The sequence below is a fragment of the Dicentrarchus labrax genome, unplaced genomic scaffold (genome assembly GCF_905237075.1).
Source record: "Dicentrarchus labrax unplaced genomic scaffold, dlabrax2021, whole genome shotgun sequence".
Classification (NCBI taxonomy): Eukaryota; Metazoa; Chordata; class Actinopteri; family Moronidae; genus Dicentrarchus; species Dicentrarchus labrax.
Genome location: NW_026136721.1, coordinates 27,730,295 through 27,749,223, shown reverse-complemented (window position 1 = coordinate 27,749,223; position 18,929 = coordinate 27,730,295). Strand labels below are relative to the sequence as shown.

Genomic DNA, 18,929 nt, shown 5'->3' with positions numbered 1-18,929 from the left:
GTCCAAAGCTCCTATCCTAGTGGTCTAGAATCTAAACAAACCTCCCCTGCAAGCTCGCAGTTCGGGTGCAGTCAGCTGATTGTACCACTAAGTAGCTAGTGGCAGCAACTCGTACAGTTAGCACATGCAGCAGTGCTGTGTTACAAGAAAAGAGGTATTGCAACAATCCCCTGATACTAAGCTGTTTGTTTTTTTTATCCGACTCATGAAAACAGTTAACTCGAATATTAGGGGACAGTCCTGCTAAATATTTGTTGATCAATTTTTTGTTAAAAAAGTAACTATCTTTCAATACTCCGTCAGCAACTTCTTGATACTCAGAAACAAAACTGGCAAGATATAAGCGAACCAAGTCAATTATCAGCAGATTCTTTTAACATTGGACCGCAATAGAAAAATAAAATGTTTTAATCTTTCTATTCCAATCTCTACACTCCTGACCATTACTCTACATCAGAAAAAGCTGAAGAATTTGAGCAATGTCTCCCTATCAAAACTAACCACAAGGCAGACAGACAACTCAAACAAAACTTTTACCTTGGTGGAACTCAGTCGAAGTCCAAAGTTGCTACAGGTCTGGAAGGTACTTAAAAGTGCTAGGATTAAAAAAATAATAAGTAAACCCTTAAAAGTGATTGGATTTAGCCTCTTGGAAGTTAGAGTCAGCTCAAAATTCTCATATGACTATTTTAATATGTCTAGAATGCTGGGCCAAGCTTGATACACTTTCTTCCTAACCCTCTCTACATTTGTTTTTCTTTTTTTGGCGATATAATTTCAGTGAGATATCTCAATAACTTGATTCCTTGAAGAAATAGCCGGTTATGGTCAGAAACCTTTTCTGATACCCTTTTTCATTTTATGAGGCATTTTATGTGAAGGTATGGTCAGAATTGTGTTTTCCAACAAAGAAAAAAAATAATAATAAAGCAAAACAAAAAAGAAAAGACCACTGTTCATTCAATACATTTTACAAATTGCGGCAAAATATGTTACACTTCAAATTATTTTTGTAGAAAACAAAATAATGTAAAAAAAAACAATTCCAGACTATAGAACAGAATAGCCTCAGTATGGCTCAATGAGGAGCAGGTTTTATTTGAAATAAATTAAATAAAAATATAAATGTACAAATAAATTACTTAATCATTTATTAAGATAAACCTGATAGAACTTATCAAGCTTTTACCATATCAATAACAAACCTTTGCTACGCTTATCACTTCTCCTTGGAGTTTCCAACTATGACATAGGGTTAGGGGTCAGGGTTACTCACACACACACACACACACACACACAATGCAACTGAAATAAAAGAAATTGCAAAAATAAAGCAAAAATAAAACATTGCAGACCTGAGCCCTAGCTTGGGAGCTAATGGCCTCTTACCTGCTGGTTTGTACTATCGACATATAAAAGATGCACGTTGTGTCTCCACTTCTTCCCACTGTACAAAAATGAAGCTACTATATCATAGATATGGCCCCTGCCATCTTTCACATAGTGATCAGGGTATCCAGGTCCCTCCCATGCCCAGTCGACTCACCTGCGAGAAGGGCTCAGCTGTCAATCGTGACGTGAAACCTTCTTTTTATAGCTTCAAATAACTAATTAAAACTGAACTTATCAGTGAAATTAACACTTAATGACCAACAGGCTTTACGACCTTTACTGCAGTCAGCCACCAGATGGCGATTGAGATGTTTTGGCTTCACTTTTGGAGAGCCGTCTTGCCATCCATCTTTATATATATTGATGGTTTATACTCACAAGTTCATCCTTACAAGGATGCTAGCTGAAGCATTGGAGAGAGGTGAATATTACAGAGGAAAGTTCTGGGTGAATCACAGTGGAAGTGGTTGCAACAGTTCAGAACAAAGCTGTAATGTTACCAGGCAGGAGACATCTAGACCTACTCCCCACATGTTCTGAGGAGAGTTTTCTGGTCCTCTCTGTGATGGTAGAAAAGTTTCCTTGGTCACTTTAATCAACCAAAAGCTTATACTAAGCTTAAACTTTATCATATTGAGGTAGTTTTTGCTTTAGACTTGGCAAGCGCTGGCGAGCTCTAATCACGATGCAAATAAGTGTATTAGCATGCTAGCATTAGCTGTTTATTGTGCTGGATGATTAGCGCACTAGCATCGAAATTATTTACCATCTGTAGATTGCAATAAATCCTAAAAGGCGGCATTATGCTCCATGATGCTGCCGTCAATACATGTAGATAAAAGACACTTATTAAATTACATTAAATTATAAATTTCAAAAAGGCAGCAAAGCTGAAAAAAAAAATACTAGTTAGTCCTGTATTTCTACAGAGAAATGAGCTTAAGATCAGGCTGTTCCACAATTTATTTAAAAAAATATGATGGGTGATGAGATGGGTCCAGAAAAACACTGGATAAGCTCTCTTTAACTCTTTAACGCTCAACAAACACGATGAATGAATTTCCTTGATCATAAAACATTTGGGAATCTGATTTATTCATTTATTTATTGCATTGTTCATCCATGTTTGCTTGCAAGCAGTTTTTTCCTTCACTGCCTTTGCTGGCTCATGCGTCTGTGTGGATTCCCTCCACCAACTGTACATCAGTGGAACAGTTTGAAACCACTGGCAGGAATGTGCATTACGTACGTTGCTTGCATCCACATGTGTCCATGTGCGTGAAACAAACAGCAGTCAGACCACTTACCTTTGGAGTGGGTGTAGTTTAAGGGCCCACTTCATATAATCCCTGCGAAGCATCATTAGCCTGAACAGGGGGTTAATGGAGGTTAAATCAACATGTAAAAGCTGCTTTGATAGCTGGTTAGCTGCTTGATTTTAGTTGATCACTGATTAGTTTCACATTAATTCATCACAGAAAATTTTTTACTGTTGTTTTTGTAAAATGACACATTTTGCATATTATAATCCGTCTAACTTTGTTAAATTTTGCCACAACCAAGTTTTCCTGTTAGCAAACACACTCAGAAAATCTAGTTTGCTTCTTTCCTCCTTGGGTAAATGAGCTCTTTTCTCTGGGTTAGATGTCCTGAGGCAGCCACTTGGCAGAGGGTGAAAGAAATGGCAAAAAGGCATCCACACAAGTGGGACATGGGAGCAGATGGGACACTGATTGCAGTGTTGTTTACAGCTGTTGAGGTCCTTCCACACTGCTATATAGAGGTCAGAAACTATGTCTGTCTGCCACATTTCACAGCACAGCCACTGAGATACACAGGCATCTCCCCGGCAAGACCCACTGTCAATATTAGCAATTTTAAAGAAACATGCTGATGGAATATATGTTTTCAGCAACACGGTTATTTTTTGGGGATGATTCCTGTTCTTTTAGTCAAAGTCAGATTTATTATTTTCCTCAAAATGTTCTCAGAAAAATACAATCTGCACATGCCCACACTTTTGGTGCTCTCAGAAAGTGAGAAGGGAATAAAAAGGACAGCAGACAGTGAGAAAGAGAGAGTAACTGGAAGGAAAGCTATCCAACACAAAGGTCTTTGACGATCGTTAACATTTCTTTATGTTCGCATTGAATCACCTTATATGGTTTTACCAGGGACATTGACCATTCAGGATCGCTCCGTCAGGATTCTGACTATAGTCTGTATCTCAAGCAATAATAGCCCAGAGCGGCAGGTGAAATATATCCAAAGTAATCAACCTTTTGCAAAGGCACCTCCGAAGCACACATTTCAACAGCACAGAGTAATCTAATATAGTGGGTAGCATCAACTTGCTTTGCTGAGACATTACTTCCGACAAAGTATTTGCATGGCAAGATCATGTAACTTTTGTCGCAGGCAGTAAAAATGATATACCTCTCATTTCATTACAATAGTTGACATACTGCTTGCAATGTGGACTTGCTGGTCAAGCAGAAATATGTTGAGCTTAAGTAGAATAATGAAATGCGTAATTATGTGCAGGAAAGTCTTTCTTTCTATACTTACTTCATTTTTGTATGAAGTCTGTGCCTTTCTGGTAGCAGTCCTTAGAGGAGAATGTCTGGCTGAAATTTGTCCGATGGCTCATTTCCAGCATGATTGGCAGCTAACAATCTGTACCCAGGATAAGGCCATTAATGGCTGCCTTCAAGTGCTGTCAGAAATACTGCAATTATAGTTTTAGTACACATAAATGATCCAGCAAAGTCATAAACGTGAGACTGGAAAAGATTGGCGATCTTCTGTAAGACCTTAGTGGATAAAATACTGTGTGATTGTAAGTAGACAGGGTTGTTCATGTATGTTTATTTTTTGTGTTAAAATTCCCTTTTGTTTAAACATTTCTTTAAAAAGTTCCTTCAGACATTAGTCACATGTATGACATGAATTTTTTCCTCTGTATTCGTCTGCCAAAATTGCCTGAAAACATGCTATTGTACATTTGTCTATCATTGTAAACCCGTAGCTTCAGGTTGGATGATTTGAGACCATAGTTTGTCAACTGTTTGAGGTATTTCCATACCATTTATACTGAGGCATATTACATTTAATATCTCCAGTTGGGGCAATGTTGCAAGTCAATGAGCAGGACTGTTTTATTGCAGTTATTAATTTTTTTTCATCAATGTGATAAAGTGCTGTGATTTATCAGTTATTTAATTACTAAAACTAAATTAGGTAAAAAATAGACACTCCCATCTGGTTATTTTATCTATAAAAGGTTTCTCAATTTAATTTTCAGAAAACTTACATCAATGTGATAAAATGATAAAATTATCTGTACCATTATTGCTCCATGAAGATTTCATCCATTTCACCCACCACTTTCTAAGTCTCTGAAAGAACAAGATGTACTTTAAACTCTGGAAGTATGAACCTATACTAGAGTCCTGATGTGCTCTGATGAGAACAAAACAGTGTACAGTGAGTGAAAAAAACTGTCATGGTAGAAGAGTTAATGGCAATTTCAATCACCTGTTATTAACAAAGCGTATCATAAATCTATAACATTGACGCTATACTATATCCATGTACAGTATGCGTCCTTGCACTATGTGCAGAGCGTAGTGTAGTGATTTGTGGCTCACACAAACTGAGGAACATAAAAGAGAGATGAACAGACATAAAGCACTGTGTGTGGGAAGCCTGGGAAACTTATAGAGGGTCTCATTAACAAGGCGAGATCCAAAGTGTATAAAACTGTTTAATGGGATACTGAGTGTATGTGATTTTTGTTCTATAGCCTCAGTTTCTGTACCGTAAAACTCTCACACCAAGCACAGAAAATAAAATTTCCTTTGAATATCTTGATGAGTCATGGTCATTGTGTATTATGTGAACTGCCGCCCTTATTTTTCTTTCCGGAAATCATTATCCCCAGGATACAGCAGTTATCACACACAATACAACACAAGATCACAAAACCAAAGTGGATGAGTAGTAACAGTGAAGCATTCTTATTCTGATGTTAACCTCTAAAAATCTACTTAGCATGTTTGTTTTTCTATAGAATTTATTCACACGACAAGAAATTAAAATATGTAAAGCATATCTAACCAAATTTGTGACTTAAGTTTAGTGATAAATAATGATTTATTGCCTATTTCTGTGACTTACAGGAATTCCCCTTGAAGCTCAGTGTAAAAAAGGATTTATTTCATCACTAAAAGATGGCTAATTTATTAATGTCTCATGTTGTTAAATATGATGGCATTCTAGTAGTTAATGTATTTTTAATAATGCAAATATTTTAATTAGCCCAACCCCCTCTTCATGCATGTAATCTCAAGTGTATAGTGTTTAGTGTTGATGTTTGCTGCGGTCTGCCTCCACACACTCTGACACATCTCCTCTTATTCATCCAATATAAGTCTGATTCAATAAGATTCTGATTCTAAGATCTGATTTTCCACATTTTTATTTTCCAAATGCTATTTCTCTGGATAAATAAATATACTAATTAAGTACCTGTGAAAGCCTCAGACTATGCCAGAATAAAACCGGGTATTGATTTTACAAAAAGTACTCCTATATTGCCAGACAGAAGCTTCAAGAATCATAGTCCATAACCTCAACAGATTATCAATGGGGGCCATCACCAAGGCAGTCGCTGTTTCTATGAGAGTGTGAATCACACTGCTTAATAATAGCATATTGTTTTGATATGCTGTATAATGTGCATACATTACGTTATGTTTTAGATTTAATCCGATCATATAGTAGATCTGTGTATGTGGTTTGAGATTGTGGTGTGTGTGTGTGTGTGTGTGTGTGTGTGCATGTGTGTGTCCTTATTGGTGCTTTGAGATGCATAGCCATTGAGGCCATAATTTAGTCCATTATGTCCTCTGGTTTGCAGTCTTAGCCCCAGGCCTCTGGCACTGAACGTTGTGTCATTTGCTACCAACTGGGTTTTTGATGAGAGTGTGTGACCTAGACGCCTCATCCCTCACCACTGTCTCATTCCCTTTATTTACATCTGTCTTTAGCATTCTAATTACTCTCTTTATTGCTTTAGCCTGGAGGAATCTGTTATACTGCAGGAAAAAAAAAGACTAAGGACACTGGAGTTTTAACCAATAATAAACCAGCATAACTCCCATTACCCATAGGCAAAGATTGGGCCTGTGAGGGTCTCCTGTTATGGGCTGTGGGCAAGACAACCAGGGAGAGAGATCTCAGTACAGGGTTTACACGCACTGGTTCATTTGCCTATCTGATGTGTGCTTTTCAAAACAATTTATTTTCACTTTAAAGTCTTACACAGTCAAAAGAGAATTGGTTTTCCTGATATTAAGTAGTTTTATAGATGTCTCTGGTGGTGTGATGATATTGTAAGCAAATGTGTAATTAGACATAAGTCAATTGATAGATTTCCCTACATTTTTTTTTGGTTTTTTTTGTTTATCATTTGAAATACATTTTCTCACTGTAAAACTGTGTTTTTTTGTACTTCAGTTACTAATAATAAGTAAAATAAGCAGGATGCACATACAGTACATCATCTGCTCTTTGTTTTGGACGATGTCAATGCAAAAAAACTTTAAAATATTCTGTCCCTTCCCACAGAATTTTATGAAATGGCATCAAGAGCAGGCACAGCAGTCTTTAATGAGCTCTCAACTTTAAAGACTTGAAGGATATTAACAAGCTGCTTGACAAATGGTGCTTAGAAGCACATTAAAGACGCAGCTAATGGTGCGCATAATGACGGCTAATTTTCGATCAGATATAAATTAGAGCCCCCAACAGTTATTTGCCTTAAGGACTTTATGTAAATGATTCTGTTCTGTATAAACTGAAAACTGAGAGAGTGAGTGAGTGAGAGAGAAAGAGGGAGAGAGAGAGAGACTAGCACTCCTTGTGGGTATGATTAATAGATCTGCAACAGAGCACGGCTGTCAAAGCCCAATGAACACACATCCACTAGACAGCTCTACCACCTTCTCATTAAGGTCCAATCTCTACGAGGTCTACAACTTACTCATTCGGAACACCAAAACAGCCTCTGAGAACGAGTATGTCTTAACACCCGATGGTTGCAAAAAGAAGATCAGGTGAAAAGGGAATGCGAGGAGGAGACCTAGCTGTTCATAAACGTGTATACCCATCCGATGTTGTTAAATATTTGATGGCTGAAGGCACTTTGATGCCATCAATTTACACATTAGGTCATAATATACAACTGAGTACACATGGTGTGACTGAATTAAATGATGAACACATTAAGTTAATAGCTTATATATTCAAACACATTATGAATAAGATCTGCCATTCTAATGTCAAAGGTCCTGGGGTATGTATTCTTTCTACATAAAACAACACTAATCCACTGATTTGATCCACCTTGTACATAGTTACACATAGTTTGCATTCAGATTGAAGTGACTGAATATGTTATAGTGCTGTTAACAGGACACTTTCTTTGGGATCTTACACCCAGTGTATGAGGGTTGTGCAAGTTTCATCAGTTTTTTCTTTTTTAATGTATTTTTAATGTGTGATAACAATGATCTTTATCATAAATATTTTGACACACAGTCTGCACCCAAATAATAATAAATGGAGACAAATAGAGAGTTTGGTGAATTTAGTATCAAGCAATTCATAAGATAGTGTAATTGTATTTGTAAAACACACTTAATGTACACATATGACTCCAAATTTATGTTATAAAGAGGTTATCCTGCTTTATATTGTTTTTGCTGATCAGTAGTAAGGTAACCAAGCTTCAACTGAGCATGTTTCTGTGAGCTGTGAGTTTTGGCTTTAAAGCATGGTGATGATTTTGTGATGTAAAGTTGTGGAACAGTATATGCACAGTTTTTTGTATTTAACATGACATATTATTCTGATGATCTATAAGATGATTAAAAGCCTTTTTAGACTTTAAATTCCAGTGAAAACTGTTTATTATTATCTATTATCAATACAAGATTAATAAAGCCCAATTGCATCTACTGTTGTAAATGAATAAGTGTTTTATGGTAAAAGGACATGGAAGTCACATTATTTTATTTTATTTTGATGAGCATTTGGTTCTCACTGTGTCAATTCTTGTAAAGTTGATGGCCTTACCCTTTCTGAATAATTAACTGCAGGTACTGATTTAAAATGGTTTTACCCATTCAGCATTACAATGAACGCAGAAGGAGCAAAAAGTTTAAGAAAAGACGGAAAACTAATTATGCAAAGATGTTGGTCGCTTTTATGAACTAAGCCGAACTTCTTGTTCTTTCATCTGAGAAGTTTGCAGATGTCGTCTGACTTAATTCTTTATTTTCTCAGGCAGTCATTTTATATTTGAAGGGGATTCTTCCTCTTGCCTACATGAACACTATAGTGCAATGATTTTAACTGGTGTTCCTCACACTCCCCTAGCTGTAAGAACAAGTATTGCAAAAGGTTAACAATACTGGCTGTGGACAGAGAGGTCAGTTTTATTTTTCACAATGTACAGAAATAATCTTCATTAAGATAAACCTTAATTCAAAGCAGAATGAGTCCCAGTCCATAACTGGATTACTTCTCTGGACTGGACTTAATGTTAAATTATTTACTTTTATCTTTATTGATAAACCCCACTGGCGTCCAAAATTGCTAAATTTACTGAACACACATAATCTGTCCTTGACAAATTCTAAAACACGCTGGCCATGCTGGAGATAGCTGTATTGCAACAGTGTAGCTGCAGTGTAGACAATATTCCCCCCCAAGCAAAAGCATTTGAATATTCATCTAGACTCATGTGGAAAAATACTATTCACAAATGCACAAAATGGCATCGAATGGACAATCAGGAACAATCTTTTTTTAAAGAATTATAATGCTGGCTCTTATAGAAATTAAACAAAACTTTATGGTTCCATTAATAACAAATGTATAAAATGAAAAGCTCTGGGGAAAAAGGTAGAAACTTGGTTATGCATCCAAATCATTATTTTGGTGGCAGCCACATGTCAGGGGTGACTGTGGCCTCTCAGCACCCACCCTCTAATCACGCCCCTGAGCTATTTTAGTCATGAAGGCTGTGAACGTCTCCAATGGAATTAAATGAATGATTTGTTTTATTTATTGTTTTAAGCAATTCCATTTTTTCTGATTTGCTAATGAAAATTTCTAAATTTCTGTAAATCATAATTAATCGGTATCTGAATGTCTGATTTGACGCAAGCTACATGAAAATAACAGCTGGAAAACCTTGAAAAAATATATATAATAGGCTATGCGATGTTAAATTGCACAACTCAAAATGAAAGCAACGTTTGGGTACATCGATCTCATACATTTTTAATAAGGGACGAATTCTTGTCTACGCATGTCTGGACAGTATCCAGTGTTTACATCTATATTTCAGAGTTAAACCGCGCAGGCCTTTTCCCTAAAACTATTGTTTTTTTTTCAAGCTTAAACGCTTAAAATAAGTAAAACTTTATACATATACTCTCAAATCGCCTGGTAAATTCCAGCATAATTTTGTTTTTTAATACTTCATATATCGTAAAATGTGTCACATCTAAAATCAGCACGGAATCAACAAACTTTTATTTTTCCAGTTCAGGCTTAAACTTTGGTGGTGTGGATTTACCCTGCGTTAAACCATGTGAGGAACTACACAGTCAGTAACTCAGCAAAAAAAAAAAAAAAAAAAAAAAAAAAACTGAGCATTTTAAAATGTTTTTTCGTTTGTAAAATGGAAGATACTGTATTGGAAACAAAAGTATGTCTACCCCTGGGATCAACTTGTCTGTTTATGAGCGTGTGTGCGTGGCTGCCACGTGTGCGCGCACATTAGAGAGAGAGAGAGAGAGAGAGAGAGAGAGAGAGAGAGAGAGATGGAGGGATGGAGCTATTTCATTGGCAGATAACAGTATGACTTTCCCTCCTTTGCATGCCATCCTGGATCACAAAAATACCCCACCAAAAATCCTCCTAGCCATCCAATGCTGCTCCATCGATTAGTTTCTGGAAAACACTTAACAAACTAATGACTATTGATGGCTGATTAATATTGCATCAACAACAACTGATTGGCGACAATATCAAATGGCGATTGCCGCTTAACATCCGAGCAGCCACAGTGACGGGTGTTGCACAATGTTTTGGCGGTTGCAAAAGAGCCAACAGATGATAAATAAAGGGTTGTACGGTGTGCAGCGCGTTCAATTTATGGCTCACAGTTCGTCTAATTCGAGAGCAGTCGCGTCTTTGAAGGCAGACACTTGGCGTAAATGTACAGTTAAAATATTCTACTCTCGGGTCCCCAGGCGGAGCTCCGACAGTCCCTGGCCTCATTAAATTTTCATCAGTATCCCTGTGAAAGGGGGGAAATGTTCAGGGGAAAGAGAAAAATAAAACAGAGGGCGTAATTATAACAAAAGGAAACAGCGCTGCCCTTTTCGTTTTGTAGAAAGCTCCCACAGTGTCGTCCTGCATGCACGGTTCAATGTATGGAAGCATGCAGCATGAGGTGGGCACATGTGCCTGGTCTGTGGCTTTAAGGTAAACTGTTTGCTTCACATATTTATTATATAAAAAAGACCTTCGACTTTCTTCATTGTGCTGCTGAGGCCTTTTTTTCTGCTTTGTGTGTGTGTGTGTGTGTGTGTGTGTGTGTGTGTGTGTGTGGTTGCATTTTTTTTTTTCAGTGCTGGGGCCACATTGATTCGCTATCAAAGAATCCAGATCGATTTTCTCCCAATATGTGAAAGAGAAGCAGCAGTCTGGTTGAGAGGCTGCCTTGCCTGTATGTATGTCTGCCTGTCTGTCTGTCTTGCTGTGCAGAGCTCCGGCTTGTCAAGCAGCAGCGAGGCTCACTGCATAAAGTTAATTTCAATTCCCTATGAGACACTCACTCGGCAGCCCTCCCTGACCAGCGGTAATTAACAGGGATAGCTAATGACTACTTAACTCGCTCTTCATAATTATCTGGTTTTCATAATTCGATGTGTAATTTAATAATTCGCTCTTATTAACGTATTAAGTGAATGGCTCATTTAGGGGAAATTAGAAGCACTCACCAGGAGCATCTTTTAATTGATGAACCATCACCGCTGTCTCATTAATAAGGGTCGTTTTGATACTCTTAATTTGTCACGAGGATGGCGGTTGAACATGTTTGGCTTATGGATGAGTGTTATGAAGGCGCTGTTTTTCAGTTTAAAGACATTTTATTTAAGGTTCTTAGTTGGATAAATGTTGAGGGAGGATATATGTGCAACTTTTAATGAATTAAAGTATTTATAAATTAATATAAAACATTAAAAACAAATTGGTGGAAACTAAATTGATTCCACTTTTAGGAAAAGCTGGAAGGTACTGATAATATTTGTATGGTTATAAAAATATAAAAACACTCGAAACAGCTTTTTTTTTTGAGGGTATAACTTCTAATTAACTATTGATTGATTTTTTTGTATTTATTTATTTATTTTTTGTATTGCAAAATCACCTGTCTATCTTTCTACTAAAATGTACTGTTATAATCAATTTGAAAAATTATCCCCAAAAATAATCCAATGCAAATGTATTCCAGGTGCTGTAGATAATCAATGTAAAGGTGGAGGACAGGTTTCAGAAATGCTAATGTTTGGCTGGTGCAGCCTCTCAGGTATCTGTCCATGGTGCTGAAACGCTTGCTCAGCGCTCAACAAGCCAGCCAGCCAGCCAGCCAGCCAGCCAGCCAAGCCAGCCCTGAAGCCCACAAACAGCAACTCTGCTGTGGACATGACATTCAAAATCCTCCCTTCTGTTTTCTTCTTTTTTTAACCTCCTCCTCATATCTAACCATAACTTCGAACCAAAGGGTTTTGCTTCAAAGCCAGTGTGCCCGCATGCAGGAACGAAGCATGTTTGAGTGTGTATTTAAATAGAGACGGGCACGTTGGCAGGCGAGCTGTTTTTCTGGCGGGCTGACATCTGGCAAGTCTGCGCTCCAGGGACCCATCCAGCTCTCTATAGACCCCCTGATTAGACTCTAATAGAATATTAGCATTTGCTCTCAGGTAAGGCAACAGTGAGCTGCATAAGCTGGCAGCAAGTCAGTGGAGGAGCCACGTGCGTCTTTAACATTGATGGAATATAGAAGATGGGGTTCCTGCAAGGCCTGCTTTATGATGAGGCCTGGAGGAGGACTCGGTGTTGAGGCAAAAAAAGAAGCCATTTCTAAATCCATTTTTTAGTTATTCATCTCTTATATTACCCATACAGTGGGAGAACAGATTGGGTTCAAGGGTGGGGGTGGGGGTTGGTGTCTTGCTCATGGGCACATGAGCGCATGGAGCTGTTTATAAGATCAAACCTCACACCTTTTGGTGATGGCAAAGTCACCTTTAAAAAATGGCAATATAGCAGTCCAATAAGCTTAAAGAATCCACAGAATGTTTTTTTTTTTTTTTTTTTAAAGCTGTGCAGCCCACAGCTTATCCGTTTCCATCCTCCTCATCAATAAATAAATAGATGCATAAATAAAAGAATATTAATGTCTGGATGAGCCATATTATACAGTGTAGTCATGGAAAACGTCCGATTAAATGTTAAAGTTTTTTCTTTAATGAAACACATTGCAGTTCAATAATTAAATAAATTAAAATTACATGGATGTAATAAATTAATAGAATTATTTAACCAGGAACCAAAAGCAACATACATTACAGAAATAAGTTACCTCAGCTAAAACAGCAATACAGCAAAAACCTGTACGGATATATTTATGTGCATCGACTGGTTCCAATGAAATATTTACATTGTACACGTATACTTCCATGAAGCTGTTTCTTTTCTCTTCAAGAAAAAACATTAGTAAACAAGGTGAATTTTAACAAGCAACGACTTCATAATGATGCGCGTATATTTATACAAATAAATAGCAGAAAACATACATAAAATAATTTAAAAAGAGAATACTATCTCATATATATCTCGATTGTACCATCTCAAATGTTAGAAATCGTAAAATTAAAATTTTGTGACTGTATATTTCACAGTCGTTTCCCTTTAAACCAGAACAACACGCTTAACTTGCTGTCAGAATTTGATTTTCTCAAGCAAAACGAGGAGGGGGGAATCCCAATAAATATATAATGAAGTAAACATGACCTCACTCAATAAATAGTTCATAAGATACCGGCCCACGCTGGATTGTAAAACTTATTGCAGCCGGCAAGACATCATATTTTTTTAATTTAGAAATTCTGTGAAATCCTTACAAGTGAGCCACTATTTCGATATCTCCACATACTGAGGCCTAATAATAAACAACCCTACCTTAGTCCAAACCCCGGGTATCTTAAAAATAGATCCCTGACTTTGATATCACACATGGTAACAAAATAAGTGGAATTAATTACACATTTAGACACAAAATGAAGTGTGTGACAAGTAAATTATTAATTTACAGGGGGGGGAGAGGGAGGGAGGGAGGGAGGGGGGGGTCATTTGGCAGTAATCTAATATTAGCTTTCAAGACCAAGTAGTGTATTGTCCTCTCAATCCCCTCATGGACCCTGAATAAATGTCAGACTGCATCGTCATGAACTCGGAAGGGAAAATGTAGCTTATCCTATAAGCCAAAAATATAAACATCAGTAGTCACCAACCAAGTGCTTTGAGTTCAACTAGCCCCGCTGTGTGTGGATAAATTGCTAGTTTCAATGGGGGTGGGGGAGGGGGGTGGGGGGGAATTTCTGCTAACGCAAACTATAGTCCTCATTTGAAATTAATCATAAGTAAAAATTAAAGCACAGAGTCCTGTAAGTCATACTGCGTTGACATTAAAAAGGTGTAGCATAGTAAGTGTGGAAACAGTGTTCTTACTTGCTCTGTCAAACGATGCTTTACTTGACTCCACGTCTCCCCTCTCAGCGAGTAAAAGACGTGACTGTGGGCTGTTTTTGTTTTTTTTTTCTCTCGAGTTTTTCAGTCATTGTTCAATATTTAGGAATTTTTCGAAGTTCAAAGCACAAAGTCATCGATGATTGAAAAAAAGGTGTGAGATAGGAAATATGATACAAATCGTCTCTAAACAGTTCCAAGTCTTTTCGTGGGTGGAGGTTTAAAGCGATTCTTAGACGCATGCAGAGTATTTCATTCGTTTCTGTTTCTGTCGCTGGTTGCAAAACCAGACCCGCACCACGTTCTTTTTGAGGTCCAGCTTCTCTGCGATTGCTGCGATTTTCTCCGAGGAGGGACGCGGCTGAATGGCAAAATAGGCCTCCAGTGATCTCTTCTCTGGCGCGGCTATCGACGTGCGCTTCCTCTTTTTCTCCGCGCCGTTGAACAACTCGGGTTTATTAAGTTTCTCCCTGTGTGATTTCTCGGCTTCTTCTAGCCACGCTTGCAGGATGGGCTTCAAAGCAATCATGTTGTTGTGAGAGAGCGTGAGGGACTCGAATCGGCAGATGGTGCTCTGGCTGAGGGAGCCCACCCCAGGAATCTTCAGGCTGGCTAAAGCTGACCCTACATCCGCCTGGGTAACCCCGAGTTTGATCCGTCTCTGCTTAAACCTCTCTGCGAAGGCTTCCAAGTCCCTTGGATCGGCGTCCACGTCGCTCATGCCCATGTGCGGTGGTAGCCCGTGGGCATGAGCCATGTTGATGGCTGCCTGGTGCATGTGGTTCATGCCCGCCATGTGGGCAGGGTGCGCAGGCGTGGAAACCACCGAGCCATCCGGTCCTGCCATGGCTCCTAGTGCCAGTCCCGGGGTGATGTGGTCCAGCAGGTCCCCCTCCAGTGCCTGGTGGGGCTGGTGGTGGTGGTGATGGTGGTGGTGATGGTGGTGGCCAGACAAGGCGGACGGATGAGAAATAGGCACCGAGGAGGAGGAGGAAGACGAGGTGCAGGGGAGAGTGTTCATGGTGTGGTAGGTTGCGTCCGGCTTGAAGGGGCTGTGATGTGGAGGGTGGTGGTGGTTCTTGGTCTGCGAGACTATATCCACCGCCGCTAGAGCTTCAGCCCGGGCCAACAAACTCTCATCCAAGCCTCCGAATATATTGCTCTGCAATTGCAAATAGAATGCACACATAACTGTCAGCAGGGAATTCGCCCTCCACTCCTCGGTTTAAAACATTTCCAGAATGTGAAAAAAAGAAATCCTAAAAAAGGGAGCACACAAAACAAGACACATGCAACATCCCAGGTCATAAAAATTAATACGAAAGGCAAAGCCGACTGAATACATAAGTTGAGCAGAGGAAAAAAATATGGAGGTGTTGGGTGATTTGCTGTGCAGACATGAAAAAAACATCAAGCAAAAAAAGTGGGCTGTCAAAATGTGCCTTTAAGCTGTGATTATGCAGAATACGTACCGGTGGGGTTGGGAGACAGGCTCTGCGCATCGCCTCCGAGCTGCTGCCGCTGCTGCTGATGATGGTGTTGCTGTGTCGGGAGGACGAGCAGGAGGACGGTGCATTGGAAGTCAAAGTGGAGGATGAGGAGGAATGCAACGAATACTTCGGTTCGGGCAAGCTGGTGTGGGCCATAGCAAAAGGCTGCTTGCTGTTCAGAGACATCATCATCATATTTGCGGGCGTCCAAACCTCGGCAAGTTCCTTTTAATAAGTTAAGACTCCGCCTCCTTGGTCGGGAGTTGAAGCCCAATTGCTTCGCAGGAATCTCAAGTCACTGTCGAATAAAGTGTTTGACTGAAGACGGTCGTCCAACACTGAAGTTATCACCTATTTATTATTACTAGCGGAGGTATGGAGGTGTCTCGTCTTTTTGGCAAGTGAGGCACAGACAAGCCATGCAACTGCGCGCAGCCGATACCTTTTTCCTTTGTGGACTTGTGGCGCGGTTGTTCAAAAAAAAAAGAATAACTTACTGTTTTTTTTTCCTCCTTCAACCGTCTCCACCTTGTAGCTATTATATAAATTTTTTTTGCCTTGTTTTTTTTTTTTTTTTTGGCAGAACTCCTCAAAGACGACGCCAGAAAAAAAAAAGATTAGAAAAAAAGTTTCTTTCCGTCTCTTAGGATTTCCAAAATGCTTCAAGTTTAAAACTGTTGCCGCTTTCGTTGACCTGTTTGGGCTTGGTTTTTTTGCCAAAAGTTTCCGTCTTGAAATGACCGTAAGTGAGAAGTAATGGCGGTGACAGTCTCTGTACTGTACCTCTTCGACTACGTTGAATGCTGCGGGGACCCGAACTGCCTCTGCTCTGAGGCGAAGGGCAGACTGAGTCTCTCTCCGCCTCTCTCTCTCTCTCTCCTCTCTCTCTCTCTCACACACACACATACACTCTCTCTCTCTCACACACACACACACACACACACACACACACACACACCCCCCCCCCCCATTCTCTCTCTCTCTCTCTATAGCTCTCTCAGTCTCTCACCCTCACACACACACACACACACACACACACACACATTCTCTTTTCAGCTGTACCTGAAAAACCCTTTCATGATTTATTATTCTTCATTAGCCACACCACCAGCACCTCCACCACCGCCGCCGCCGCTGGGGACTCTGCGCATGGGCAGTCTGCGACAAGGCATTTATTTCAAATGACTCTACTTCTTACCACCAACACCTCGTTACCGGCACCACGTCTTATTGAGTTCAGAGACTTTTTGAATTCCGATTTATTGCACCTGAAAATATTGTATTGTTGAATATTGTAAACGGATTTTAAATAGACAATTGCGCCTCTCATGAGACATCTCTTCTCCACCTGCTTAGCGCTAAATACACCAACGTTATTAGCGTTAAATCATATATATATATATTTATATATATATTGCTATTATTTTATTATTGCAATTAAGGTTAAAATAATTGTTAACAATTAAATACACGTTGTAATAGAATTGACAACTCCTGAGATTATGGTTTAGCTATATCTAAATTTAAGGTGTAGGAAAGATTTCATATAATCGCTAGCAATTTCTTTCTCCTTAGTTTCTATGACAGTTTTATAAATCTTGAAAATAAACCTGTGTAAAATACCAGAAATAAAATAGTAAACTTATTAAGAAAATTATAATATTTTGTATTATTTTATGCTCGGTGCTTTGCATGCAGCAGTGACATTAGTTACTCAATACATGACGATAAAAGTGGATTTTTTAAAAATAATGAGCACTATTTAATTGCAGATCTATATACTTGTCATATCAGGCTATTATCTTATCTTTCCCCTAATTAAACCACGCCATCAGTAACGCAATTAAAACATGTAATCACGTTGTAATTAACAAGGGGTGTCTAATTTGTTTAATATGGTCACGTCTATAGGATGAGATAATTGTTATGATGTGAAGTCACTCCGGAGGTTAGAAAGCATTCTTATGGAAAACAATGCCTCTTGGTTTTGTTTTTATATTTTCCTGTATGCCTCAAATTTTCTCAAAACACCCCCTTTTCTCTCTCTCTCTCTCTCTCTCTCTCTCTCTCTCTCTCTCTCTCTCTCTCTCTCCCTCACACCCACACACACACACACACACACACACACACACGCACAAGAAGGTGTGACATCTCGTATCTGTAATGAAGCAGTGATCAATGTCTTTGACAGACAGTGTTTTGACCCCTTAATCACCTTAAATGTGTTAATAATATAAATCGCTAATGTTTCCAGGATTTCAAAGTAATTCACCTTTTCACCTCAGATTATGAAGCATGGTCTTATCCTAATTATACACTGCTACACGCCGCTGCAATCGGTATGTGGCCACAGCCTGTGCACCGCTCCAATAAAAGTCCATAAGCATTTTAATCGAGGCTACCGATGTTACCGCGTTAACGTAGACGCGCTCTTCTGAAAACGTGGGGGTCTTTGTGAGCGACTACATGTCAATTCCTGTTTTGTTTTTTTAATGCTGTTCTTGCACATAGATATTTAATAGGCTATGTCCAAACGCCTGCGACAAAAAAAAGCATGTTGTTGCTGCTGCATATCAGTTTTACATTGCAAGAGAGAGAGAGAGAGAGAGAGAGAGAGAGAGAGAGAGACACCCAGCTGCAGAAATATGTTGCCTCCCCAGCGGGACAACAGGCGCTGCTGGAGCCACCTCCAGACACCAGGAGACAGAGATCAGGCTCAGGAGACATCAAGGAGCAATCAGTGTCTGCTCACATATACCGACAGACTGATTTATGATGAAACTTTAAAGAAATCATTTATATTTCACCACCTCTAAATTGGTGTATGAAATTTTCATCCACAATGAAACACACAAAAAAGTATATCTTAAGTCAAATAAATCAGCCCGAGCTGCTCCCAAGCAATCGACTTTGAAGTACATTTTCGTAACACTTTTCGTGAGTGTGTTCATGTACCTTTTATTTCCTATGCCAACAGCTTTCTCACGTTTTAGGGAGGACAGTATGTCAGACTGATTAAGAGAATTACCTTTGAAGGGTCTTACCATGGCAAACAGAAACACAATGGAGTGGCAATCTCGGATATTTAAGTAAGAATAACAGATCTTTGTTATCTAATATCAAAATGGGTTTAAATATCATATAATTTAGTTT

At 38.9% G+C, this 18,929-nt stretch overlaps 1 protein-coding gene across 1 annotated transcript; it reads right to left on the bottom strand.

The window, feature by feature from the left end:
- Nucleotides 1-12,982: 12,982 nt before the first annotated feature.
- pou4f2 (POU class 4 homeobox 2) lies at nt 12,983-16,623 on the bottom strand. The gene is made up of 2 exons (XM_051385666.1): nt 15,759-16,623; nt 12,983-15,448 (listed from the first exon to the last, which is right to left on the bottom strand). The coding sequence occupies exons 1-2, from the start codon at nt 15,969-15,971 to the stop codon at nt 14,519-14,521; spliced, it is 1,143 nt and encodes a 380-aa protein (XP_051241626.1). The 5' UTR covers nt 15,972-16,623; the 3' UTR covers nt 12,983-14,518.
- Between the last annotated feature and the right edge of the window lie 2,306 nt (nt 16,624-18,929).